The sequence below is a fragment of the Phoxinus phoxinus genome (genome assembly GCF_949152265.1).
Source record: "Phoxinus phoxinus genome assembly, chromosome: 23".
NCBI classification, from domain to species: Eukaryota; Metazoa; Chordata; class Actinopteri; order Cypriniformes; family Leuciscidae; genus Phoxinus; species Phoxinus phoxinus.
The window spans coordinates 18,277,777-18,302,673 of NC_136898.1; the positions used below are offsets into that span (position 1 = coordinate 18,277,777).

The window sequence follows — 24,897 nt, forward strand, 5'->3', positions numbered from 1 at the left end:
TGGTGCAGATATGAGGTCACTAGGCCAACTGGCAGTTAGCATCACATTGGTTCCCTCAACAAAAACCCAATAGGAATTTACCATAGGGTTTTGGATTATCGCTAAAAACAAGCTCTGTGGACAACAAAAGCTTAGGATACTTGAACGTTTTGTCCATCAAGATAATTATTATAAAAAAAAAATTATATAATAAGTTTGGCACAATTATAAGCATAACAAGGCTGTAAAAGTGGACTGAGCTTACCTGTTCAGCGTGATGATGTTTAATCTCCTCGACAACCTCTGTAGGCCCATTTAGCCACTTGTTAGACCGACAGCTTTAAAAAATCACGAGTGGGGTAATACTGATGTTATGTCGTAGAATAAAATGTGAAAGTGTCTTGAGCTTGTGTTCACCACAGACCTTATTTCAGCCATTAAACCAAACCCCTATTCAAAAAACCCACTGACGATGGAACCGGAAGTGCTAAAATGCTAACTCGCTTGCGCGTTTTGGCCTACAAATTATCTGCATACCTGCACTACTCTATTGACTTCCATAGTAGGCTATTTTTCTTTTCCGTCAACTCTCTCGTTATAACATTCTTCAAAATGTTTTCTTTTGTGTTGAAAGAAACTCATACAGATATGGGACAAATTGAGGGTGAGTAAATTTAAATTATGACAACATTTTTTGGGTGAACTATCCCTTTAAAAATCAAAGATGGCGCTCTAGGGGACTCCTTAGAGGCTAAATCTTTATTAAACCATGTAAGGTAGTAATAGAAATGGTGTAGTCACAAGTGTGCTGCAGTTTTCACATTTGTTTCCATATGAAATGTCTTTTTATTCGTTTTCATGGCATTTGGAACGAAAAGTGCCTATGTATAGTCCATAATGGGAATATATGCAATGTCCATTAACCGCCACTGGATGGAGACATTTAATCACACGATAGAGACGAGACCAGAAGAGATGATGTTTAAGAGAATTCAATTAAATAGATTTTGCTCTCATTTTAAGATCCCAAAGATCTATATTGAATGTGTACATTTGATAACAATCATCTTGTGTGCATGGCATGTACAAGTATTGGAGTTATCCGCTGTTAATGCTTTTCCTCAGTCTCAGTGTGTCATCAGATTCACTGTGTGTCATGCAAAGTGCAATTACTCCCCCACTGGCTTTCCCTCTGTCATAACCAGTGTTACAGACCAACCACACACACACACACACACACACACACACACACACACACACACACACACACATTCTTTCTCACCCTCCCACTTAAACATGCAGTGAAAAAAATGCTGTTTAATTATGCATTAAAAAGGAAGATTGCTGTGCAAAAACAAGAATGTATCTTCTTCTTTGCTCTGCTTTTGCCGTGCTTTTCTGAGTTGAGCGGTTGCCTTACAATCAGAGAAGGCAACATTTGAATACAAGAAATTTGCATTTGTGATCCCCTTCAAGTTCATCCTATTAGACAGCACACCGTTTTGCTCACACACAGACACGCACCAGAAAAGACTGAGGAAAAGAGTGGGAGACAAGTAGATATCAAACCAACATGGCTTCAACGTCAGGGAATCTAGCATTTAAGGGGGGGGAATTGCAGTTCAACCAGAGTTTCATTTCATATTAATCTTCAACGCCTGACAATTCGCATAGTAGCAAAAGCAGACTGTTGCTTTTGAAATCACAGACTCACTTCCTTTTAGACATGCACTACTGGAGCTTCAGTGCTATTTACATTATTTGTGATGATAACCTATAGCTTTACATCAGTAGGCCTACGTCTCTTTGTTTTGGCCGTATACAATAGCAGATGTAATGATCTTGACTGAGTAGTAGTCTACTTTTGGTCTGGTAAATGGTCTAATGCAGCTGTTGAAGTAAAAACCGATATGAAACAGGTGTCAAATGATTCTGTGTAAAGAAGGAAATTATAGATAGAAATCTGTGGCACTGAATTTATGATCAGCCTGTGGAGGTGAGGAGTATTTTTAAGGTTACTGCGTCATATAGACAAAAAGAGGTCAGGAGAGTGCTTTATAGCTGAAAACGTATATTGCTTATATAAACATGAAAATATGAAAATGTATCTCTCTCTCTCTATATATATATATATATATAGGCAAATTAAGCTTAACTTTATTAATTGGCATATATTACATGTATTTTGATATTTACAAGATAAAAATACTGTATTTGTGTTTTACTGTAATACAAATAACTAAGAAAAAGCAGTGCAAAGCACCCCAGTAAACATTAAATAAGGCTAAGCTTATTGTCATGAAAATGCAAATATTTTAATGGACCTAAATTAAGTCAAATTTCCTTAAAAAAAAAATATATGCAAAATATACGGTTTTATTTTTGTCTGTTTATTTTTGACCCAAGAGAGTGAGTGTGTGTGTGTGTGTGTGTGTGTGTGTGTGTGTGTGTGTATGTGTGTGTGTGTGTGTGTGTGTGTGTGTGTGTGTGTGTGTGTGTGTGTGTTTGTGTGTGTGTGTGTGTGTGCGTGCGTGCGTGCGTGCGTGCGTGCGTGTGTGTGTGCGTGCGTGCGTGCGTGCGTGCGTGTGTGCGTGTGTTTTATTTTTTTATTACAGTAACCCTGCTGGTATTTTTTTAGTTGATGCTATGTTGAAAGTTCAAGTTATATTTATTTAAACCAATCCTTCGGGGAAAATGAGAATGACAAGTGTGTGCTGCTTTAGTTTTTCTTCTTTACATTCAGGCTTCACTAACAACAAATTGACGTCTGCTCTTAAATCTAATTCACCTTCTGACATTTCAAGCTGGTCTGAGCATGAATGAGTGCTGAGGAGACGCTGATGTCCGAGTGATGAGCCGTTCAGCCAGACTGTCCTCAGCTGATGAGTGATGCACACACTGCGCTGTGAAACGTCTTCGCTTCAATCACTGCTCATGACACAACTTTCTTCGCAATCAAAGTGCTGTCAGTAACACATCATCATGTACGAGTTTACAACATTTCATGTCAAATACTTAATATCCAGACTATCTACACAAATGAGCATCTTAGCAAATTCAGGGTAATGCAAAAAAAAAAAAAAACTTTAAGCACCGTAAGCTAAGCTAAGTGTTCACTTCGAGTTCTTCAACATACTGTTCCGAATGGCAGTCTGATATTGCCAAGAGAATGTGAGATGCAGGACAGGCCCCATGGGACAGCGCAGAGGCAGTGACGCTGTGCATTACCAGATGTGTAAAAAGCTCCCTGCCAGGGGCCATGTCTGTCACACCTGCTACTGCAACTTCCCTTAGTGCTCTCAGCTCAACTTTTATTCGTTTTATTAGGGCCACCATTTCCAGCTGTTCCGTTACGACAGATGTTCTGTACATCATGAGGGCCGACATAACGACACAGTTTTTACAGTTTTTATCAGTCGCTTTGGTGCATTTCTTAGGTCAAAAGTGCAATTCCTGATACTACTTGTACAAATTCCAAATCATCTAGTCACTTGTGCACATCATTAAAGCAATTTCTTATTCCTTTGAACAAATTGCTATTGCTTTTGTATATATTGCAATTGATAATGTACAAGTGTCACCTTTTTTCCACATTTTCAATTGCTAATGTCATGTTGATCAAAATATAGTAGATGGTTCTCTGTTGAATAGTCTTACCCCTCAAAACATCTAGGCATTATTTCCTTGCATAAGCCATTACATGCAAAATTGTTGAACTATTTGTCATAAAGTGTCAAGCATATTACACATTTACACAAAACAAATTCAACTGTGTGTTCTGGGATATAGCGTATAATGGAGTTGGAAATCACCATGTGTGCTGCTATTTCGGAGCATGGTGTCCTAACCCATATCCCCCTTATAGGGCCATACAACACCCAGCATCTCCTCAACTTTTTAGAGACTCTCTACAGGGCTGTCATCCCTGATGATGAGAGGGGTCTGTTTAGAGAGGATTTGCCAAAGTATGTGGTCATTTGTGATAATGTTAGTTTCCATCGATCAAACATCATAAGGCAATGATGTGTGACCCACCTGAGGATGCTCATAGAATTCATCCCACCTTATTCACCATTCCTTAACCCAATTGAGGAGATCTTTTCAGCAAGGAGGTTCTTTTCTACGTTGCATTGGAAGGGAATATCCGGTGTGATGTGGATGAGAACATGTGGGCCGACAGACAGGAACGTCTGGATGTGTAGATACAGCACTAGAACAGTGATGCGGGCAAAGGGGGTGTTTCCTGTGTTTCTTTCTAATTTAGTTTTTTTTTCCTTTGTGCCCCTTGTCTTTTTCTTACTGTAAATTGTTTTGTTTTTTTCTTTCATAAAGTAGCACTAGTAAAAGCTGTGAAAAACAAAATCCTGTCCAGTCTCTTTCAGTCAATAACCCACATACAGTAATATGTAAATAGTACTGTTGAAATTGATATGCCATAGAAGTGCAGCCTTGTGCATTTTCAATACAGTAACTGTCATCCAAACTGTAGACCAAGTTTACATCAGGTAATACTGTCAAAGTACACAGTTACATTGACAACATGCCTAAACATTTTGAAGACCTTGTTCGTGAACAATGACTCAATGACTTATCATTCTGATGACACTGACATGATCATTGGCATGAATATTTACGTTTGAGAGATGTACTAAAGATTTTTAGTGACTGACTAGCTTTAGAAACATATCTATTGTATATTGCAGTTTGTACAAATTGTTCTGAGAAATGCACTTATTATTTTGCACATGTTAGGGATGATGTGAAAAATGCACCAAAGCGACTGAGAAAAACTGTAATGGCATTTCACATGAACGAACTTGTGGATTTGTTTTGAATTCTCTGTAGTAAAGAGCATGTAGATGGACAGACAGACAGACAGACAGACAGACAGACAGACAGACAGACAGACAGACAGATAGACAGACAGACAGACAGACAGATAGATAGACAGACAGACAGACAGACAGACAGACAGATAGACAGACAGATAGATAGATAGATAGATAGATAGATAGATAGATAGATAGATAGATAGATAGATAGATAGATAGATAGATAGATAGATAGATAGATAGATAGATAGATAGATAGATAGATAGATAGATAGATAGATAGATAGATAGATAGATAGATAGATAGATAGATAGATAGAAAAAACATTTTTTCTTTTGTCAAATCAACTTAGATCATTTATGTGGTTCAAATAACTATATTTTCTGTTTCTGTTGATTTATCCAAACTCCTTCATTGTATTAACAAATATTTTATATTTCAATGAGGTTAATATTTTAAGGCAACCAGGTTACTCACTTTATTAAGTAAAACCAACAGTAATGTTTTTACAGTGTATAAATGACTCAGACGCACACAGCTGAAGTGTCATTTTTGGAGTTAACGTCATGCATTTATTTCCAGCACTACCAGCAAAACTGAAGAGTATTGCACAGTCCCTTGAAATAACTGCCTAGCACAATCCAATACAAACTTTCTATAAGCAAATACAGTGGATATGACCATATAAACAAGAGCGGATATGTTTCATATATACCCCTCAAACAGTTCGATATAATGAGTGTTTTCACCCAGGTGCCATTTTACAGGAGTGTGCCTAATAAAAATGGTTTTAGATATTAGAAAGTGTTTTCATCTGCACCAGATCTAAGAACAACTTCAACATGACCGTGCAAGAAGGAAGGAAGGAAGGAAGGAAGGAAGGAAGGAAGGAAGGAAGGAAGGAAGGAAGGAAGGAAGGAAGGAAGGAAGGAAGGAAGGAAGGAAGGAAGGAAGGAAGGAAGGAAGGAAGGAAGGAAGGAAGGAAGGAAGGAAGGAAGGAAGGAAGGAAGGAAGGAAGGAAGGAAGGAAGGAAGGAAGGAAGGAAGGAAGGAAGGAAGGAAGGAAGGAAGGAAGGAAGGAAGGAAGGAAGGAAGGAAGGAAGGAAGGAAGGAAGGAAGGAAGGAAGGAAGGAAGGAAGGAAGGAAGGAAGGAAGGAAGGAAGGAAGGAAAAGAAAGATCTCTGAGTCGTTTTGTTTAGGCAGTAAGTTCTAATCCTTTCAGGGCTCTTTCCTTAAATTAGCATTTTAATATTTTGGAAGATTGTACATTTGCGTCAGCTATTTTAGATAAACACTGAGTTAAAGTCACCTCAACAGGGGTTAAATTTTTTACAGACCCAGTCAAATTGAATTATTCTGAAACTAGTGAGTTAAAGAAACATCAAAATGAAAAATAAAACAACAGGTCATGACACAAAGAATGCAAGGAAGGATTATGGTTTTACGAGGTTATTGCTTTTTCCCCAGGGATGAAACAAATTATAAAATGAAATCTTATAATACTTTTAATACTTGCGACTTTGCATTCCACAATTGCTATTTTAAATTATTTTTAATTGTTTAGACTTTTTATCAACCTAGTGAGCTGCTTTGCTATAGGCATATACATAATCCTGAAATGAAACCTGATTTTTCAACAGTCTGGCATTAGCATGTTGCTAAGCTAACTACTATAAAAAATAATGGGTAAAATAGATCTTTAAATAGATTTCATAAGTATTTTATTATTGAAATAATAATACCTATTTTAATAAGCATAGAAAAAAGCATGCTAAGATTCAAAGACTACAGAATTACTCAAGACGTGTCACTCGAATTGTTTTGTTTTGAAATGTCTAACGCTCAATATGGTGGAATAAGTCCAGCCTTCTAAATAAGAGCCAATCACCGGTTGGTTAAGTCATCGCGTCACTGCAACTGTCAGTTAGACGTGCTTCCACTGCGCATTAGCTTGATCCAGCTTGAAAAAATTTGTTTTCTGTCATGATTCGAGCATTTAGAAACAAAATGTATGAGACAGCTGTTGTCACATTTCATTGTTGATTTCAAATATTACATTTAATTGTAAGTTTGGCGAACAGTTTTGAAAAATTGTATGTTTTCCCCTTCAAAAAGATATGCACTTGCATGACCTAGAGGCGTTTCAAAGATGAAATTAGCATGTTGCTAAGCTAATGACATAATATTCTTAAAACTATAAAAATACCTAGAACACAGATATTGGGTCAAATAATTAGATCTTTAATTGGAACTTTTAAATTTGTGTTCTTTAATATTAAATCATATGATTTTTGTCAAAATTAGGTATCTTAGAAAGCTTTTTGGTTGCTAAACTAACTAAGAAATACTCTAATAACCATAAATATTCACAAACAAATACTGGGTAAAATAAGATTCAAATAGATTTTCGATATTGATTTATAATAAGCTGCCTGTACGTTTTGGAAAAGATTTTGCATCAGGAACATGCCTTTGGTCCCTTAAAATACTGCCTAGGTTGGCAGCTCACTACGTTTAAGAAACGAATCAAAAAGACCTTATTTCACAATCCAATCAATTCCCCATAGATAGAAATCAAGTTCTGCCCTACTTTTTCCACATTACATATCCTCTTTCACTCAGAAATACAATATGGATGTAGAAAATTAAGAATCACAACTTCTCATAATGCGACTTGTCAAGTGACTGAAAACTGATGTCGATCTTCTTACTGTAGTATCTTAATTACAAGTCTGTCAATAACATGTTTTATGTTTCCTTTGTTTTCACTTGACTCAGCTTAAGGCCCCTGGCAGTCTGGAAGCTCCTTGGCCTGGTCCATGATCCATCCCTGAAAGTATGGGAATAAATACAAATACAATATTTCGTATAATATATATATGTATACTGTATATAGTATCAATATAATAGCATCTCACTTTGATTCATGTGCCCACCATATTCACTGTATATTCATATTTTATGGTGACTGAAATTAGATCAGCAATGATCCGACTACTGCTCACACATTGATCCCACAACTCATTCGGCTAGAGCCACAACTGGAAAATGTTACAACACGTCAACATCAAAAACACTACGCAAACACTGTGGTGCTGTAACTTTGCAAACGTGTGACAGGTTCTCTGATCCAAACAGTGACTTGGTCACAAAAATCAAAAATCAAACAAGCTCGCGAAAGCTCAATTCTGCTGACAGATGTGCTATTGTTCAAGAGCGTTGAATTTGTCAGTGTGTGTCGCTAGATTGGGTTGTTAGAGGAAAAATCCATCGATGGCTTGTACAGTCTTTGAGTGTGGTGGCGCACTCATTTGCTTTTGACTCTCGTGTAACTCTCGCTTTAGTCCTCTGTACCTCCTTGCTCGTGAATCTGGACCCGGGAAGCCCCTCTGGAAGTCTCAGGCTGTCTGGCCGCGGTTAGAGTGGCAAACGGATGTGCATGGCTGAGCTGTTGGGCCTGGAGGCCAGCATGTAGATGGCGCTCTCCCTCAGGAAGTTTTCCCAGGTAAACGGTCTGGAAAATATGATGGTACAATTACTGAGAAAGCTGTTAAACCAAATCTTAAAGCCAAATCTTGTGATAATTATAGACCTATTTCAAACTGTCAAAAATTCTAGGAAACTACGTGTCCGCCCAATTCTCCTTCTGACAGAGACATGAAGAATCCTTTGTTAACGAGTTACAAGCCATGAAACAAGCTAATCCACCAGCGAGGTGAATCATAACACTACAAACTGTGATTTAAAGCAGAAAAGTTTTTGAAAATCGGACATAAAGATAAAAGTTTTCTTAACAGTTTTAGTGAGGGAAAGACCTACAATCCTATGAAGCATTGTGTACAGCAACTGCTTAGCAACCAGCTAGCAACAGTATAGAAGCCGGACAGAATACCATAGAACCAACTTTGGGTCAAAAATGGACAAACCCAAACGTTGAGTAAAAAATTTGTATTTGTAAATGTAACCCAACAGCTGTGTTTGTCCATATTTGACCCAAAGTTGGGTTTAAACAAACCAGCATTTGTTTTGAGGGGGTTACTAAAGAGTTCTGGTTGATTGACTTGGCATTTCCAGGTGATTTCTGTATTCTGGCCGGTTCTATTCTGTTGCTAGCTGGTTGCTAAGCAGTTGCTAGGATGTTCTGCGTTGTTGGTAGGGCGTTTCCAGGTGGTTGCTAGAGTATTTATAGGGGGTTATGAGTTCTGGTTTATTGACTTGGCATTTCCATTTTGTTGCTAGGGTGTTCTGGCTGATTTCTATGCAGTTGCTAGGTGGTTGCTAAGCAAGGGTGTTCTGGATGGTTGGTAAGGCGTTTCCAGGTGGTTGCTAAAGCATTGATAGGGAGTTACTGAAGAGTTCTGGTTGATTGACTTGGCATTTCTAGGTGGTTGCTAGAGTGTTTTAGGTAGTTTCTATACTGTCGCTAGGCAGTTGCTCTGTTGTTGCTAGGCAGTTGATAGGGTGTTTTGGGTTGTTCCTTGGGTGTCTCTAAGTGGTTGCTAGGGTGTTACTAGGCGGTGCTTAGGATGTTCTTACATGGTTCAGGTTCCTCCTTTATTAGTTTATAGCTTTTTCAACAGATTTGAATGGGAATCATGGAAAATTGGATTTGATTATTATGGGAGCATAGTTTTGCAGTGCATCTTGGGTGATAGACCATCTGCATTGTAAGTGAACACACACACACCAACCTGTTGTCATTCTCCATGGCTTTATCTCTGCTTCTCTCGCTGCTGGAACTGGCAGGACTGTTCTCAGATATTGGACCAACATGGCTGATACTGCAGATGAAGAAAGCAAGCTGAAACACACGCTGTTTGATTCAGTCACACCCACACAGACACACACACTACTGGACAGCTCACAGCAGGCAGCACTTCTACCGACTCTGGGTTTTCACAGTCTTATTTGTTGTTCTCATGATACCTCAGAGCCCGGGGAGACGATACCCAACCACCGGCAAGACAAAACTAGTTCACTCATGCATTCAGGACTTGAATTGGAATTCAAAATGCATTCTCAATTCAATTGTGAATGGCCCACAACCCTTGTATATACAGAAGTCTCACAAACTGCAGACTTTGCATGCCATTCAGTACACTGAAAGGATCTGACAAACTCAATTGAGTGAAATAAATTCATTTGAAACATGAACTTCTTGTAATTAAGTTCAATGACGTGTGAAGCAAAACAGAGTGCAACCATGACCAGAGCATTGAACAGCGACCCAAACATCTCCTGCAGAACTGGGACCGCTCAGAGTCGAGACGAGACGGTCTGCTTTGATCTCAAGCCCTCAGTTGATTTTAATGAGCGTAAATTAGGATGCAAGCTTAGTCATGCCTTAAACAAGCCAAACGCCCACAACCCCATGCACCCGTACACTCATTTAACCTGCTGTTCCCCATAAAACTGATGAAAAATATCCTTAAGGTTTTCTCTGAGGGGATCAAAAGCCCCTCTTTTGATCTTGATAATGGGAGGACAAGATCTCATCTAATACAGCCATACCGAACAACCATTACAGTCAGTTTAGCTTTGATATTTTTAGCCACTGATTCCTTGGCCTCCATCATGGAATATTTAGTAATTGAGATGATAATGATTATAATGAGAGACAAATGATGGTGATGACAGGGAACGTAAGATGTTTCCAGGGGAGGCCCATGCAGATCGAGTGACTTACCCCATACTGAACAAAGGGGAACACAATCCCACGAGTCTGCAGGGCAAATGGACATTCAGCAGTGGTGAAAGGGATGGGATGATTGGTGAAAAAATTAAATAAAGCACGGAAGATGATGTCAAAACAGACACGTTAATCAAAAATCATGGTTAAAAAAGTAAAGAAGTTGAGAAAGTGGCTGTAAAGATGTATACCGTTGAGACTTCTTTCCAATAATCTTACTTAAGGATCAACCTTGTCTCAAATATTTCTCTTCAAATTCATAATGAGAAACAAATGAGTTAATTTTAGTGCTAATGTATATCAAAATAATTATATTATTACATACATTGAAATTACATATCATTAATTAATAATTATAAATAAATAGAATTGAAAGATTTCATTTAACCTCATTGCGGTCTAGGAGAAAGATTTAAGACATTAAATACGTCTCATTTGTGATATTTCTTTCTGGGTGATAGCGCTTGAGGAATGAAGGATTCAGGAGGACAAATTCTATATTTGAGGTACCTGGCTCCATTTTTGCCCACAAATCTCTGCAAAAATGCATCATTCTGACTTTTGGGCTCTTCGAGCGAGGTTTGAATTATGATATGACTGGCAAAGTGCGCTCTGTCAAAGTAAGTCCTTGTCCTTGGATTTAGCCTGCCATTGAGAATCTTTCTCCTTTCCACAGATGACTTATCCATCCGGTTATATCATCTAATTTACGTTATGCATTAATCCCAAAGTCAGAACTGTCAGCAAATGCGCTGCTTAAAAGATTCATATTCCCCTGGTAGAGTTACTGAATGCAAAGTTAGCCAGTAATTCATGAGAAGAGATGGGGGATACATGCTAATAAAGTGAGAGGAGTTAGCATTGGCAGCTTGACATGGCAATAAAAACTGCCAAGCTTGATCCGATTTGTTGCTCCCAGAGGCCAAGCAAATTGGATGAGTCCCTGAAATGATTTTGAAGTGTTTGTCTGAAGTTTATTGTTGATTATTTAGGAGGCTGTGATTGAGAACCGTTCAGAAATGTCCCGCTAACTGTGATTAGCCTCATATAATTGGCTCACCTGACACTGCAGGACTGTGATTCTTTGTTAATCTTGTGGAACCAGGAGGTTTGGGCTCTTCTGGCTTCTCCGGCAGTAATGATCCCATCTTTGTCCTGGTCTAGACTCTGGAAAACGGCCCGTGCCCGATCCCTCTCCTTCGCTGTGAGGATTCTCACCAGCGAATTCTAGATTGAATCGAAAAACAGAATAATTTCCATCATGCTTTTGGTTGATATGCTTGATTGCTTGTTATAATTCAGCGCTTTGAAAGTATTGAACACTAAAAAATGCTTATAAAACAGATAGCTATGTTAAAAAACTGTTTATTCACCTAACATGTTAAGTTGCTATGTTGTAATGTGTAATGTCCAAATTGTAATAATATTTCACAATATTGATTTTTTTTACTGTATTTAGTATTAAATTATATTTCATTGATAAACACTAAACTTTTTTGTTTTTACAGACAGGCATGTTATTTCATTACTTTAAACAATCAATTTAATGCGGTGCACTCGTCGTGGCCTCAGGAGACAAGAGCTTTTTTTTCCCCTTACTGAAATTATACCTTTTAAATTCAAATATAATTCGAATATTAGTAATATTCAAGTAAAAAGTTCTCATTTCGTTTTTCAGCCATTTTGAAAGGCCTACCTCAGTCCGGAACTTCTGCAGCACTGAGAGCGACTCGTGGTAGAGGAAGTCAGACCACTCGATCTGACCCTTCTTCTCTGGATCCAGTGCTGCAAACTGAGCCAGAACCTCCTCTTCCTCTTCATCGGTCAAGTCTCGTTCAAAGAGCTGCTTGGTCACAAAGTGCCTGTACTGAAGGAGTTCATCTGACACCAGGCACGACTCTGAGCAGAAAGTGGGTGAGAGGGAAGTTACAGCATCATCAATCAATGGAAAAAAAGTCCAGGGCTAATTACAGTACTGATGTGATAAATAAATGAGTAAACCTTTAATTAGCTTCATTAGTTTACTCCACTAAGTCACATATTTAAAGCATGACTCTAGAAGAGGCTGTAAAAATGGGACTGAGAGAAACACCTGGAATGATCTTGCACTGCTTGAAGGTCTCCATCAGACTGTACATCTCTTCTTCAGTAAGCAGCAGGTTCACATTGTCCTGAGGGATGAAGAGGAAGAGTCTTTCAGTTCTGGTAGAGCAGGCACTTCACTTTTAAGAGAATATTACATTACACTGCTTTCTTGCTTGTGGACTAATTGTTGAAACAACTGTTTCAACAGGACATGTATTTTTAATATTAGTAATAATAAAACAATAAGATGAGAACATTGTGCTTTCACAGATAAATTGTAAGATATTTAGAGATTATTTTAGCATGTACAGGATCATGATGCATAATCCAATATATTTACTAAGTGGAATAAATGGAAACATTTGCTAATTTAGTGATTTTAAATCGTGAAAAGGTAAGAAAAAAAACACAAGATAAAATCCCGGATCAGTATTATTCAATGACTCAATTAAAACTGTTCAGATGGACATTTCACATTTTCATCTAGTTCACTTAGTTCATCAAATTTAATAAAAAATAATGACAAAAACTCGAAAATGGAAAATATGCAAATAAAAACTAAATTCAAAAGTATCTCAATTATACTAATACACACTACACAATATTTTCTGATTAATAATATCAATCACATACTGTACATCAATATTTGCTGCAAAAAGCCTGTGGCAGATTAGTAAACCATGGAATGGATATTACAAAAAGTGGTTTATTTGTTAAGTATTCTAAATTAAAACATTAAATTGACAACTCTTGTAAAAAGATTTGTTTTTAAATTATATAATGAGAAAAAAAATCTTACATAAAGCCTCTGGGCCCTTCAGACTGAGCCTTAAAACACTGTTACATTAATTATCTTCAGCAGCAGGTGATTCAATCTTTCTCTCTCCCTTTATCTTTCTGAAAAGGCAACCAATCTCTGAACTAAGGGTAATGAACGGCCTGACTAACTCGGCTCTTAAAGAAACCTAATGAGTTTGAGGTGTAAGAGGTGCAGGAAAAAGCTCTCCGTGAACAAATGACAGCTTGTCCTTTCATATCAAATTCAGAGCGAGATTTCTTTCCTGGCTCAAGCTCTGCCTTCAAACAAATGCTGTCGGAGCCCAGTAGCACTGGGAGTAGCTGTATGTTCAATCAGCTTTTCTCAGCCTGATGAGAACTCATCTGAACAATGGCACTAGAACAGATGGGGAGGGTAATTCTCAGAGGTTCCTCCATTTCCTGTCAGCGGTGACTGAGAGATACACTCCTTTTCTGAGGTTGATCATTGAAATGAGATTGGATTTCATGTCTATTCTGTTATCCACCACGACCCATTCTCAACAGACACGGGTCAGGGACCCCAAAATGAGGAACAGATGTTGCAAACAATGCTTAGCGAGAGGTGGGATTTGCCATGGTCTCGAAGGCTCTGTGCAGGTACACGATGAGAATGTTTGCAGTCCGTTGTTCATATCTCAGTGGTGAGTTCTCTGACCCTCTCGAAGTATGTGATTTGAATTCTACCATCTTTGCTCATGGGTGAATACATTTTCCCATTAGTTATGGGCACTTTTTTTGTAACCAATAAATGCCATGTGACTATGGATCTGCGGGAAGTTTACATCACGAGAACACTGATTGGCTGATGGCACCGCGAGAACATGCAGTTCCAAGTCACCAGTGACTACCCAGCGGCCAATTCTCCACACCACAAACACATCTTATTAGCAAACACACACACACACACACTTCCCCCTTCCTTCTCTCTGCTCTCGGAGACAGAAGTCTCCAAACTCACCCTTAATCATCTGCCTGTCCGCTTGATCCTATCCCCACTTATCTCCTTCAAGACATTTCTTCTTCAGTTGTACCTGCACTCACTCACATGATCAACACTTCTCTTCACACTGGTTACGTTGCCACAGCATTTAAGCGGGCTCGGATAACCCCACGGCTTAAGAAACCCACTCTAAACCCAGCACTTTTAGAAAACTACAGACCGGTATCCCTTCTTTCATTCATTACTAAAACACTTGAACAAGTCGTGTTCAACCAAGTCATTACCTTTCTTACACAGAACAACCTCCTGGACAACAACCAGTCTGGCTTCAAAAGCGGACACTCAACTGAGACTGCCCAGCTCTCGGTTATTGAAGCTCTGAGACTGGAAAGAGCAGCTTCCAAATCCTCAGTACTCATCTTGCTGGATCTGTCTGCTGCTTTTGACACAGTTAACCACCAGATCCTCCTGTCAACTGTAATGATGAAGGGCATCTCAGGAACTGCACTCCAAGTCTTACCTCTCAGTCCAAGTCTTACCTCCATGTCTGCCTGACAGACATTTCTTGCTGGATGAAGGACCACCACTAAACTTTGCGAAGACAGAACTGCTTAGTCTCAGCCAACCCAATATATCATCACAACTTCTCCATTCAGTTCATCAACCATAACTGCCCAGTCCTGCAGATTTGCCTTATACAACAGGAGGATCAGGCCCTTCATATCAGAGCATGCTACACAACTCCTTGTCCAAGCTCTTGTTCTATCCATACCGGACTATTGTAATGCTTGCTTTGAAGGTACTATCAAACCTCTGTAAATGATCCAGAATGCTGCGGCAACTCTTTAACAAGCTGAGGAGAGCACAAGTAACACCTCTCTTCATAAACTTGCACTGGTTCAAGGCACTGATGTTTGCCTACAGAACAACTGCACCCCTAAATCATTACTGTGCTACATTGTACATTTTGAAACAAAACAGCAATATAAATTCAAGCTTGCATATATTTTCTACAGAAGAAAGTCATATGGGTTTGGAATGATATAAGGGTGAGTACATTTGTAGATGAGCTATACCTTTAAACCTCATTGTTTGCTGAAACTCCAAGAGATTTCAATTCCACTGGAAGCCCAAAAGATGATACCAGCGTAAAGAACACAAGCACAGTTGGACTAGCCACAAAACAGAAAGAACATACAACACAGCAACTTCAGCACAATGCTCCACTGCTGGGGGATATTTTCAAACCACAAACATCAAAAGATTTCAGAACAAGAAGGAGAAAAAAATCACCAAATAATGTCCTCGCTGTCACATTCACATTAGTTTGGACTCGTTATGTTTTGTCATCACCTGCCTTTGTCACTCATTTGTTGTCACATCAGTCACCATTATTAACACCTGTTTCAAGCGTAGCGTCAGTTCTGTCAGGTCATGTTAGTCAAGCTCGCATCAGCTGACTCTCAGCTGATCCATGTTTACTTATAGGAATACGACGCCTATCACTGTATATATAAGCTGCTTCAGTATTATCAGCAGCTATCGCGTTTCTCAGGAGTGAATTACCCTCCTCCATCCCCAGCTCCTCCTCTCGCCAGTCATGATTTGTCATTCTGATTCCCCTTGAATCAGAATAAATTCTCGAATTATGTTGTACTTTAAAATCTTGAATTAATTATATTTGCATACATTCATGTTGGTTCTGTTCTGTTCTCCCCGCTCTTATCAATGCTAGGCTGCATGGATGCGCAGGGAGTTCTCGCCCAGAATGGAACTATAGACGGGTTTCTGTGCAACATCATCACAGAGATGCGTGCGCAACTAGGCGGCAGAAAGAAGCACTCTTTACAGCATTTCTAGCAGAAACAGAGATGACACGGAGCTGTTGTGCTGTAAACTAACCGCCAAAAAGATGGATTTAAAATGTAAGAAATCAATCATTTTATTCATCAAGGATTAATTAAATTGATCAAAAGTTACAGTAAAGACATTTATAATGTTACAAAATATTCTATTTCAAATAAATTTTACTTTCTATTCATCCAAGAATCCTGGAAAAATTGTTTTCATCAAATTACCATATTAGACTGGATTAATGATGCTGAAAATGCAGAACTCAGCATTACACCTGTTAGCGGTTTTGTCTCTTGAATGCACACGCTGGAATCCAGTATTGTTTGTATTCAAGAAATCCGTCTATACTGCCAAACCAAAATGTATGCTAATTGTATTTGACGATAGTGGTCCTGACAGAAATATATACTCAGTTCTGTTTCAGTTCAGTGTCCGGGGGTAAACATGAGATGGGAAGTTGTGAATTTTGTGGACAAGAAGAAACTGTCAGAAATATGAGGCTGAAGGAAGGATTCTAATGCAAAATCTAGCAAAAATAATTGTACAAATATTTTACAAAATAACTCTGGAAATGAATGTTATAGTTTTATTTTTCAGTATCTTAAAATAAATAATTTGTGGGAGAGGAAATAATTTATTTATTTATTTTATTTTATTTTATTTTATTTTTGTAAAAAAGGAGAGAGCATGTCATTTCGATCCACACTCCATACCAGTCGGTGGCGGTAATACACCATTTTGTTGTTTGTCAACCGCCAATAAAATTTCAAAAAGAAGAAGTTAAGTGCCCGGTATTGTCTATGTTCAGTGTGTATTGCTATCCGTGTCCCTTCCTGTTAGATCTTTAGAGAATAAACCTTTTCAATTGAATCGTATGCGTCTTCCTCATCTGTCTGCCAGCAACCTCCTGTGACAGAAAACTGGACCAAACAAGTGAACGTGTTTGTAAGATTTTTTCTTTTCCATTTTTCATGTTCAGTGTTTTTGTTCCATTTTCACCCCTGCTTTGACCATGGACTTTCTGGCGGTAAAACTCATGTGCCTTGAGCAGGGAGAATGCTCTCTCGAGGAACATTTAGAAAAAATTCTGGATCTCGCCCATCAGACCACCTTCCCGGAGGTTCCTCGAGGGAGCATCGCAACATATGTGGAGTGGCTCACTGGCGTTCTGCGGATCTGCGTTCACCGTCGAGGATGCCGCCAGCCTCACTCCCCATCCACTACCCAGCCAGAACCACCCAGACGGCGAGGATCGTCGACATGAGCCAACTGCAGGTAGCGCGACGGAGACCGATGCGATGAATGAGCCCACGCCCACAAGAGCGACGAGGACCACATCGCCATGGAGCCCGAGCAGTGCACGCCTGACCAGGTGTGTGAGCCGGCCGGGCCATCCATCGGCGAGGGAGTGCTGGTGGACGTCGAGGGTTCGGAAGTGAGACCCGCCCACCCCCCTACTGAGAGTGCGTTTCTGGCTAGAACCCTTTTTGATTTTGAGTTTGGAGAGGTTTGTCTAGCCCTGTTTTGTTGCCCGAACCTGTCAATCCTGAACCTGTCAGTCATCTGCCTGTCTCGTTAGCCCCGCCCAGCCTCCCTCTCCCACCACCTCTCCAAACTATCCCCAACACTTCTTCTTTTTTTCTGCACTTGACTTCAGTCTCTCCCCCAGTCTCCAGCCATCTGTGCCACCCAGTCACTCTGTCCCTCGGCACCACCTCTGCCTCTCAGTAGCGTGGTACCACCTCAGACCTGTCGGAAGCCATCTCCTCTGAGTTGAATCGTATGCGTCTTCCTCATCTGTCTTCCAGCAACCACCCGTGACACTCGCAAAGGGGAAAAGCTAGCTAGCAAGATAATACACTGCTTATTCCTTTAGACTTTGTGTATATGATGCTTCAGCTCAAAGTTTCTTTGTTGACGTACCCCATCATCAATGACTTTTGAAGCTCTTTATAAGCATATCTCCACACCAGGTGCATGTCATATCAGTTTGAGATTGTATTGCTGTTTTTGAACATGAAAGGTCTGTAATTGTCTAAATTGTCACATGACTAATCACAGTGCTTATTCTATTGTGGCAAATCCCACATTTGACGGCAAGTGCCAAAATCAGTTTGACAACCAAGCCTGGACTCTTAATTAATTTTCCACCACGGTCTTCTTGTTAACACTTACTGATGCTAAATTTCATGCTAAGAGTTCCCCATCCCGCTCTCATTTCACATTAAGCCCTAGTTTGTCCCACTGCACTGAAACACTCTTGAAGACAGACCAGCTTTGGTTTTTTTATGTTCTCTAGCTTTAAGATGTAAGGTGGACCAAGTGACATTTCAGGTGGGACGGAGTTCATACATTATTATTTTTTATACCCATGACAGATTTCGTAACTTTTTTTTATAACAAGGGGAAGGTCTTAAAAGGGACTATAAACACACAGGGCTCAATGCTAAGGAGATTACTGGTTACTTGCCCTGTCAAATGTTTCACTGGCCCCACCACAAAAAAAAAACGATTTTAAGAAATAATGTTAAATAAAGTGAAGTAAACAGACTGTAATAAAATAAGAATGAATGAAAAAATTACAAGCAATAGCACAAATAAATACAAAAGAAAAAATATACAAATTAAATAAACAAATTTCGAGTAGGTCTTCAGTATTCAGGAGGTACAAAATACTATAATGTATGAATTAAATATATATTATTTTAATTAAAGCTAGAAGTTATACAGTCAAGAGTAGATTTGAGCAAAGTTTTTAAAAAATCCTGTTGTTCTTTAACTAACATTAATGACACAAGACAGCAGCATGTATTAAGCTACGGTCACTTTAAGACCTAATGCACGGATCTGACACACATTAGATTTTCTCCCAACTGTTTACATTCATTAAGAGTTTTTATTTTAACTCGGTAAGACTGTGCATTTTAACATCATTTTGTGTGTATTCGTCTGTTTAAGCACACGGTAAGGCGCAAAAGAGAACTCAATGGCGCACTTTCTGAGATGCAGCTCTAGGTGTGCGTAGTTTGTGTGTATGAATTGAATTTCTTTCGCGTCTTCTTGCGCTTGAATGGTTTAAAATGGTTTGAATTTTTCAATTTTGGTGAAGACCGTGGTCACGTACTGCTTTCTAGTTTCTAAATAACAAGTGGATTTTTACCAAGTGGCCGAAAGCATGATCTCCCTCAAAATCTGGAGCTGAACTAGCACCAATTTTGCAATTGGACTTTTTTTGGCGCGGGGCCAGAGTGGGCCAACCTCCCACCCTGGCCCCCCTTTGGAGCAGGGCCTGCTTGAAGATATTGAATGGTATTACATGAAGTAAAACATATGTGTCCCTTGATATGACAGCGTAATCCCTAGTCTCAACACACACACACACACACACACACATACACACACACACATACACGTGGATTAGGTTGTAGCGAGGGCAGAGTGAGAAAACCAGACACATAAGCTGTGAATTAGCCCTCCAAGGAAATGCACGCCAGACATTTCGCCAACAACGAGCCGCTTCACATATTGTTTTGAGGGATGTGTCCACAGCTGTTAATGTTTGCAATGCAGCGTGGGATACATCCCATTTGATGGTGTGAGTCTACTGGAAAGCAGCGAGTGCATCTGGAGTGTGTAGCAGCATCCTCAGAGTGCTACAGAAATGTCTTACTCGCTCAACAAATGATTTAAGCATCAGCAGCCTGTGCGACCAAGATAAGCGCTCTACTTCACGCTGAAGGACGCTTGCACGCTTTGGCAGCCCACTTTTTAATTTTAGAGCCAGACTCCTCTGACGCTGGGAGAAAGAGCACTTTGAACAAAGCCCAGACTCTCTAGCATTACACAATCATCTTGACATGCTCATCTCCACGCTGACCTTTGCAAGGAGCTGCACAGGGTAAGGATCTGTGAATATATGCTGGGCAACAGGTGGTTTATATGTCTGATCACTTTAAGGATATTTAAAAGAAGCCTTAGTTTGTCCCTGGTGCACAAATTGTCCACAATAAATTCTACAAGTTCACAAGTCATTATTGTCCCCCTCTCAATTTTGCTCTTCTGTTGACGTATCTATAATTTGACCAACATAAATCTGCTTGGTTTGAAAGTGACTTTTGTGTGACCTTCAGAGATCAATCTATGATCTATCTATCTATCTATCTATCTATCTATCTATCTATCTATCTATCTATCTATCTAATCATCTTTTTATCCGTTCGTCCATCCAATGGCACGATCCAATCAAATCCCAAAAGATACAGTATATTCATTACCTCCCAGTGAATATTTCAATTGGAAATATGTCATGTTACAGAAGTGATGTGCTTTGTGAATGCTATTTCATAATGTTATTTAAAGGGACAGTTCACTCACGCAAAAATGTATTCAGCCATTTTTTTTTATTTCTTTTTTTACAGGATCGCTGAAAAGTTCCTAAATAATCTATATGAATCTTTTCCATACAATGCCAGTTCATAGTGACCACGACTATGTCACAATCATGTTGTTGTAATTTCTGAGTAAACTGTTCCTTTAAGACAGCCGCACAGATAATTATAGGCTGAATATGCCACTGATCCCTGCGGAACAGGTCATTGTTAGAGACTGAAAGACATGTACTTTGCAGTAATAGCTCTGAAATGACTTCAAACAGCCAGTGACGTGAAATGGCCTTGTAAATATGTTTTCATGTGATTTTGTGCGTATGTATTCACGTGAGAGTGTCGAGAGAACTCACGCAGTAATAGCAGCTCCAGCCGGTGGTGGTGTGGGCTGTCTCTCTCATGTCCTGCAGGGCTTCAGTGCTCAGGTAACCCATCTCCCGCAGGCAGCCGTCGTGGAAGACCCGCGTGCACGTCCGGCAGGGGAACAGATCGTCCGCCGTCCAGACCTCACACACCTCACACATCTCGTCATTGACGGGCTGATCGCAAAACAATGAGAGACAAGGCAGATCAAATCATTCCTTACTTAGCAACGAGACTGTTATTGATCCACTGAGAAAAAAAGGCCCAAGAGCGCATTGAAAAATGCATAATTGCACATGACAGGTGTAGTGACTCATCATAAAGCGAACACTTCTATACCTCCCTGCATTAGTTGCTTTCCATTAAAGGTCACCAAATATAGAAATAATCTTACTTGACATTCACTGCTCATTTAAAGTCTCCTATGGTGTACTGGGCTACAGCATCTGAATCTGCATGTGGTTTGCTTTCATCTCATGATATGAGGACGTCATGCTGGTTTGATGAATGCAGCACAAGATAACGTTTTACTGATCCCAGGAATTTCATTTATTTAAAGTGTTATGAATACTAAACTGTGATATAGAATAGAATAGAATAGAGTAGAGTAGAGTAGAGTAGAGTAGAGTAGAGTAAGTAGAGTAGAGTAGAGTAAGTAGAGTAGAGTAGAGTAAGTAGAGTAAGTAGAGTAGAGTAGAGTAGAGTAGAGTAGAGTGAGTAGAGTAGAGTAAGTAGAGTAGAGTAAGTAGAGTAGAGTAGAGTAGAGTGAGTAGAGTAGAGTAGAGTAAGTAGAGTAAGTAGAGTAGAGTAGAGTAGAGTAGAGTAGAGTGAGTAGAGTAGAGTAAGTAGAGTAGAGTAAGTAGAGTAGAGTAGAGTAGAGTGAGTAGAGTAGAGTAGAGTAGAGTAGAGTAAGTAGAGTAGAGTAGAGTGAGTAGAGTAGAGTAGAGTAGAGTAAGTAGAGTAGAGTAAGTAGAGTAGAGTAGAGTAGAGTAGAGTAGAGTAGAGTGAGTAGAGTAGAGTAGAGTAGAGTAAGTAGAGTAGAGTAGAGTAGAGTAAGTAGAGTAGAGTAGAGTAAGTAGAGTAGAGTAGAGTAAGTAGAGTAGAGTAGAGTAGAGTAGAGTAGAGTAGAGTAGAGTAGAGTGAGTAGAGTAGAGTAGAGTAAGTAGAGTAGAGTAGAGTAAGTAGAGTAGAGTAGAGTAGAGTAGAGTAGAGTAGAGTAGAGTAGAGTGAGTAGAGTAGAGTAGAGTAGAGTAGAGTAGAGTAAGTAGAGTGAGTAGAGTAGAGTAGAGTAGAGTAGAGTAGAGTAGAGTAGAGTGAGTAGAGTAGAGTAGAGTAGAGTAGAGTAGAGTAGAGTAAGTAGAGTAGAGTAGAGTAGAGTAGAATAGAATAGAATAGAATAGAATAATTTTGCTCTTTTAAAATGGTTGGCCATTTATCTTTACTGCTTTAACTAACAGTATTGGGGCACCGCAGTATTGAAACTGCAGCTTGGTCAAACCAGTGTTGTTGTTAACTAAAACTAAAACTATAAAATTTCTTTTTTTTTCTTTTTTTTAAATAAAACGTAAATAAAATAAATAATAAATATTGGTTGAAAAAAATTTAAATTAAATAAGCTAAACTAAAAATTGAAATGGTCTTGGCAATTAACTGAAAAAAAATAAGTTGAAGTTCTAAATTTGCGAAAATCAAAAACATAAACAAATATAAATTAAATTAAAGCTAAAAAAAGAAATGTATAAACAAATGAGGACAAAAGGAAAAAACACAAAACATGATGTGTCATACAAGTGCCCAGCCATGTTGAGTGATTCCTTCAGAGTGAACACGAGTGAATCTGACTGCAGTAGATGTGAAAGATATGAATAAAAATGATGTTATATCAGCCAGTGCAAATACCTGTATTTAGTTCCTGTTTTCGGTTGAAGTCCAAAGTAGTCAATTGTCGAGTTCACGCACGTGATCATAGGTAACTAAACCTATGACCTGACAGCTTCGCACAGAGGAAAGCCCGGAAAATGCAGCTATAATGTAAGTGAGCATATTTTTTATGTATTTGGACTTAGGACTATGTGTATATAGCAGTGACAGAAACAGTAACAATGTGTTATGGTGCGCCGTCACCATTTTTTTTTTTTTTTTTTTTTTTTTTTGTGCGTGTAGCGTCATCACGTGTTGTAGAAGGGGGGCCCGCCTTGATAATCCTGCTTAAGGGCCCGGTGTTGACTCGTTACGCCATTGGCTCAACTGATGTTGATGTTGTCATGTTGTGTTTTGGCCTGATGCGCCAGCCTCCACCTATCTACCAATCACGAAGGCAGTAGTGTTTCGGCATCTGGGTTGCCAGCTCTGCTAGTCTTGCCATTGGAAGCTCCTTGTAGCAGCCTACGTTCCTGCTGGATCCTGCAGCCTATCTGGCAACCTCTAGTCAGGGGGGAGGGGGAGGGGATACACCGCTCTACAGTAATTTGAAAGTGATTGCAGTAACATTTTTGGCCACAATCTTACATACTGTTCCTTTAATTACACCTAAAACAGTACCTCGACACTATCTATCTCCCAGGACAACCTAGCAACACCATAGCAACCATTCAGAACAACCACTCTGAAGCCCTTAAATGTCAGCTAGCAATGCTCCAGCAACCACTCCAGAACTCTTACCAAATGCCTAGCAACGCCCTAGCAACCACCCAGAACACCCTAGAAATTACATCTTAAATACACCTAAAACATCTTCAGACTCTTAAAAAATGATTCCTGTGACAACAGTACCTCGACACTCATGTGATCAAAAGCTAACATGAAACAAATATGTTTTTAAATGCATTTTAATCTCACTAAGGTTTGATGATAATCTAATATTGTGGTAAATTGTTCCATAACCTTGGGGCGGCAACTGCAAAGGCATATTTTCAGATTCGTCCTTGGAACAAAAATTTATATTAGAATTAATCCTAAAAGAAACTGGTAATGCAGCGATCTTTATACGGGGGTAATATGATCATATTTGCGAGTGCTTGTTAACAGTCTTGCGGACGCATTTTTGACCATCTGTAATCTGTCCAAGATTTTAGTTTGAACACCATAATAGAGTGAGTTGCAAGAGTCTAATCACGAGAAGATAAACGCATGAATAACCTTTTCCAGATCTTTCCGGGGTAAAAAGAAAAAAAGGCTTAATCTTAATAATGAGTGTTTGACGTTAAAGGTGGTCAATCACTGATGGAATCTACGTCTCATGAACTGTATCTTGCATCGTCTTATTTCATGCTGCTCGTCTTTGCTGTATAGTGTCGCCCATCTAGAGACTGGAGACAGGACATTATTGACAACCTGTCACATTAATGCAACTCAAGGTCAGACATTTTAAAGCCTTGGAAACGTGTGGAGACAAAACATTTGAAGGACTTTTGATGCAGACCCAAGTGTCTCTAGAGGAGTTTAGTCGGTTTGAGAGCTGTTTTTATGATGAGTCACTGCCCGGTTACAGCACTACCGCTAGATATGGAGTTTGGGCTCCGCTAAGGGAGGGAAAGTTAGGATGATTCTAAGGGCCCACACACTTTAGGGACCCCCAGAGATCGATTTTATTTATAATATGGGTGCGGTAGGGGACCCAACCTCATATTCTTTCATGGGGCCCAAAATTTATAGCGGCGCTCCGAGTTGGTATGATATGCTAATGTAAAATCAGAGCTAAATATTACAAAGTGAAAAGAGACCTGGAAGGAGGGGAACTGAAGGAGGTGGAACTGATCTCTTGTTCATACCAAACCAAGCATTAAAAGAGCACACGCAAAGTTAGCTTTTCTAGAACCACTCCTCCAGAACCATGGCTAACTAATCGGCTTAAGTAATTAATTCCTTTGCTTATTAAATTGAAGCATTACACACTTTTTAAGTATATTGTGGCTCTAGGAAACCAGGGATCAAATTGTCAGACATTCCAGA

The 24,897-nt window shown here is 39.3% G+C and overlaps 1 protein-coding gene across 4 annotated transcripts in view; it reads right to left on the reverse strand.

The window, feature by feature from the left end:
- Nucleotides 1–5,354: 5,354 nt before the first annotated feature.
- phf24 (PHD finger protein 24) overlaps nt 5,355–24,897 on the reverse strand; it is a 37,858-nt gene continuing 18,315 nt past the window's right edge. Inside the window, exons 3-10 of one of the 4 annotated variants that reach the window (XR_013796141.1) lie at nt 20,937–21,122; nt 12,593–12,671; nt 12,197–12,399; nt 11,561–11,727; nt 10,498–10,533; nt 9,503–9,592; nt 8,166–8,325; nt 5,373–7,641 (exon numbers count right to left, since the gene is read on the reverse strand). Coding sequence is in view for 2 of the 4 variants with exons in the window: in XM_079599685.1 (XP_079455811.1) it covers nt 8,229–8,325; nt 9,503–9,592; nt 10,498–10,533; nt 11,561–11,727; nt 12,197–12,399; nt 12,593–12,671; nt 20,937–21,122 (858 nt within the window). In the remaining 2 variants the exon portion in view is untranslated. Of the gene's footprint in view, nt 8,326–9,502; nt 9,593–10,497; nt 10,534–11,560; nt 11,728–12,196; nt 12,400–12,592; nt 12,672–20,936; nt 21,123–24,897 lie in introns of all 4 variants that reach the window. The other 3 variants (XR_013796140.1, XM_079599685.1, XM_079599686.1) reach the window with 3 other exon arrangements.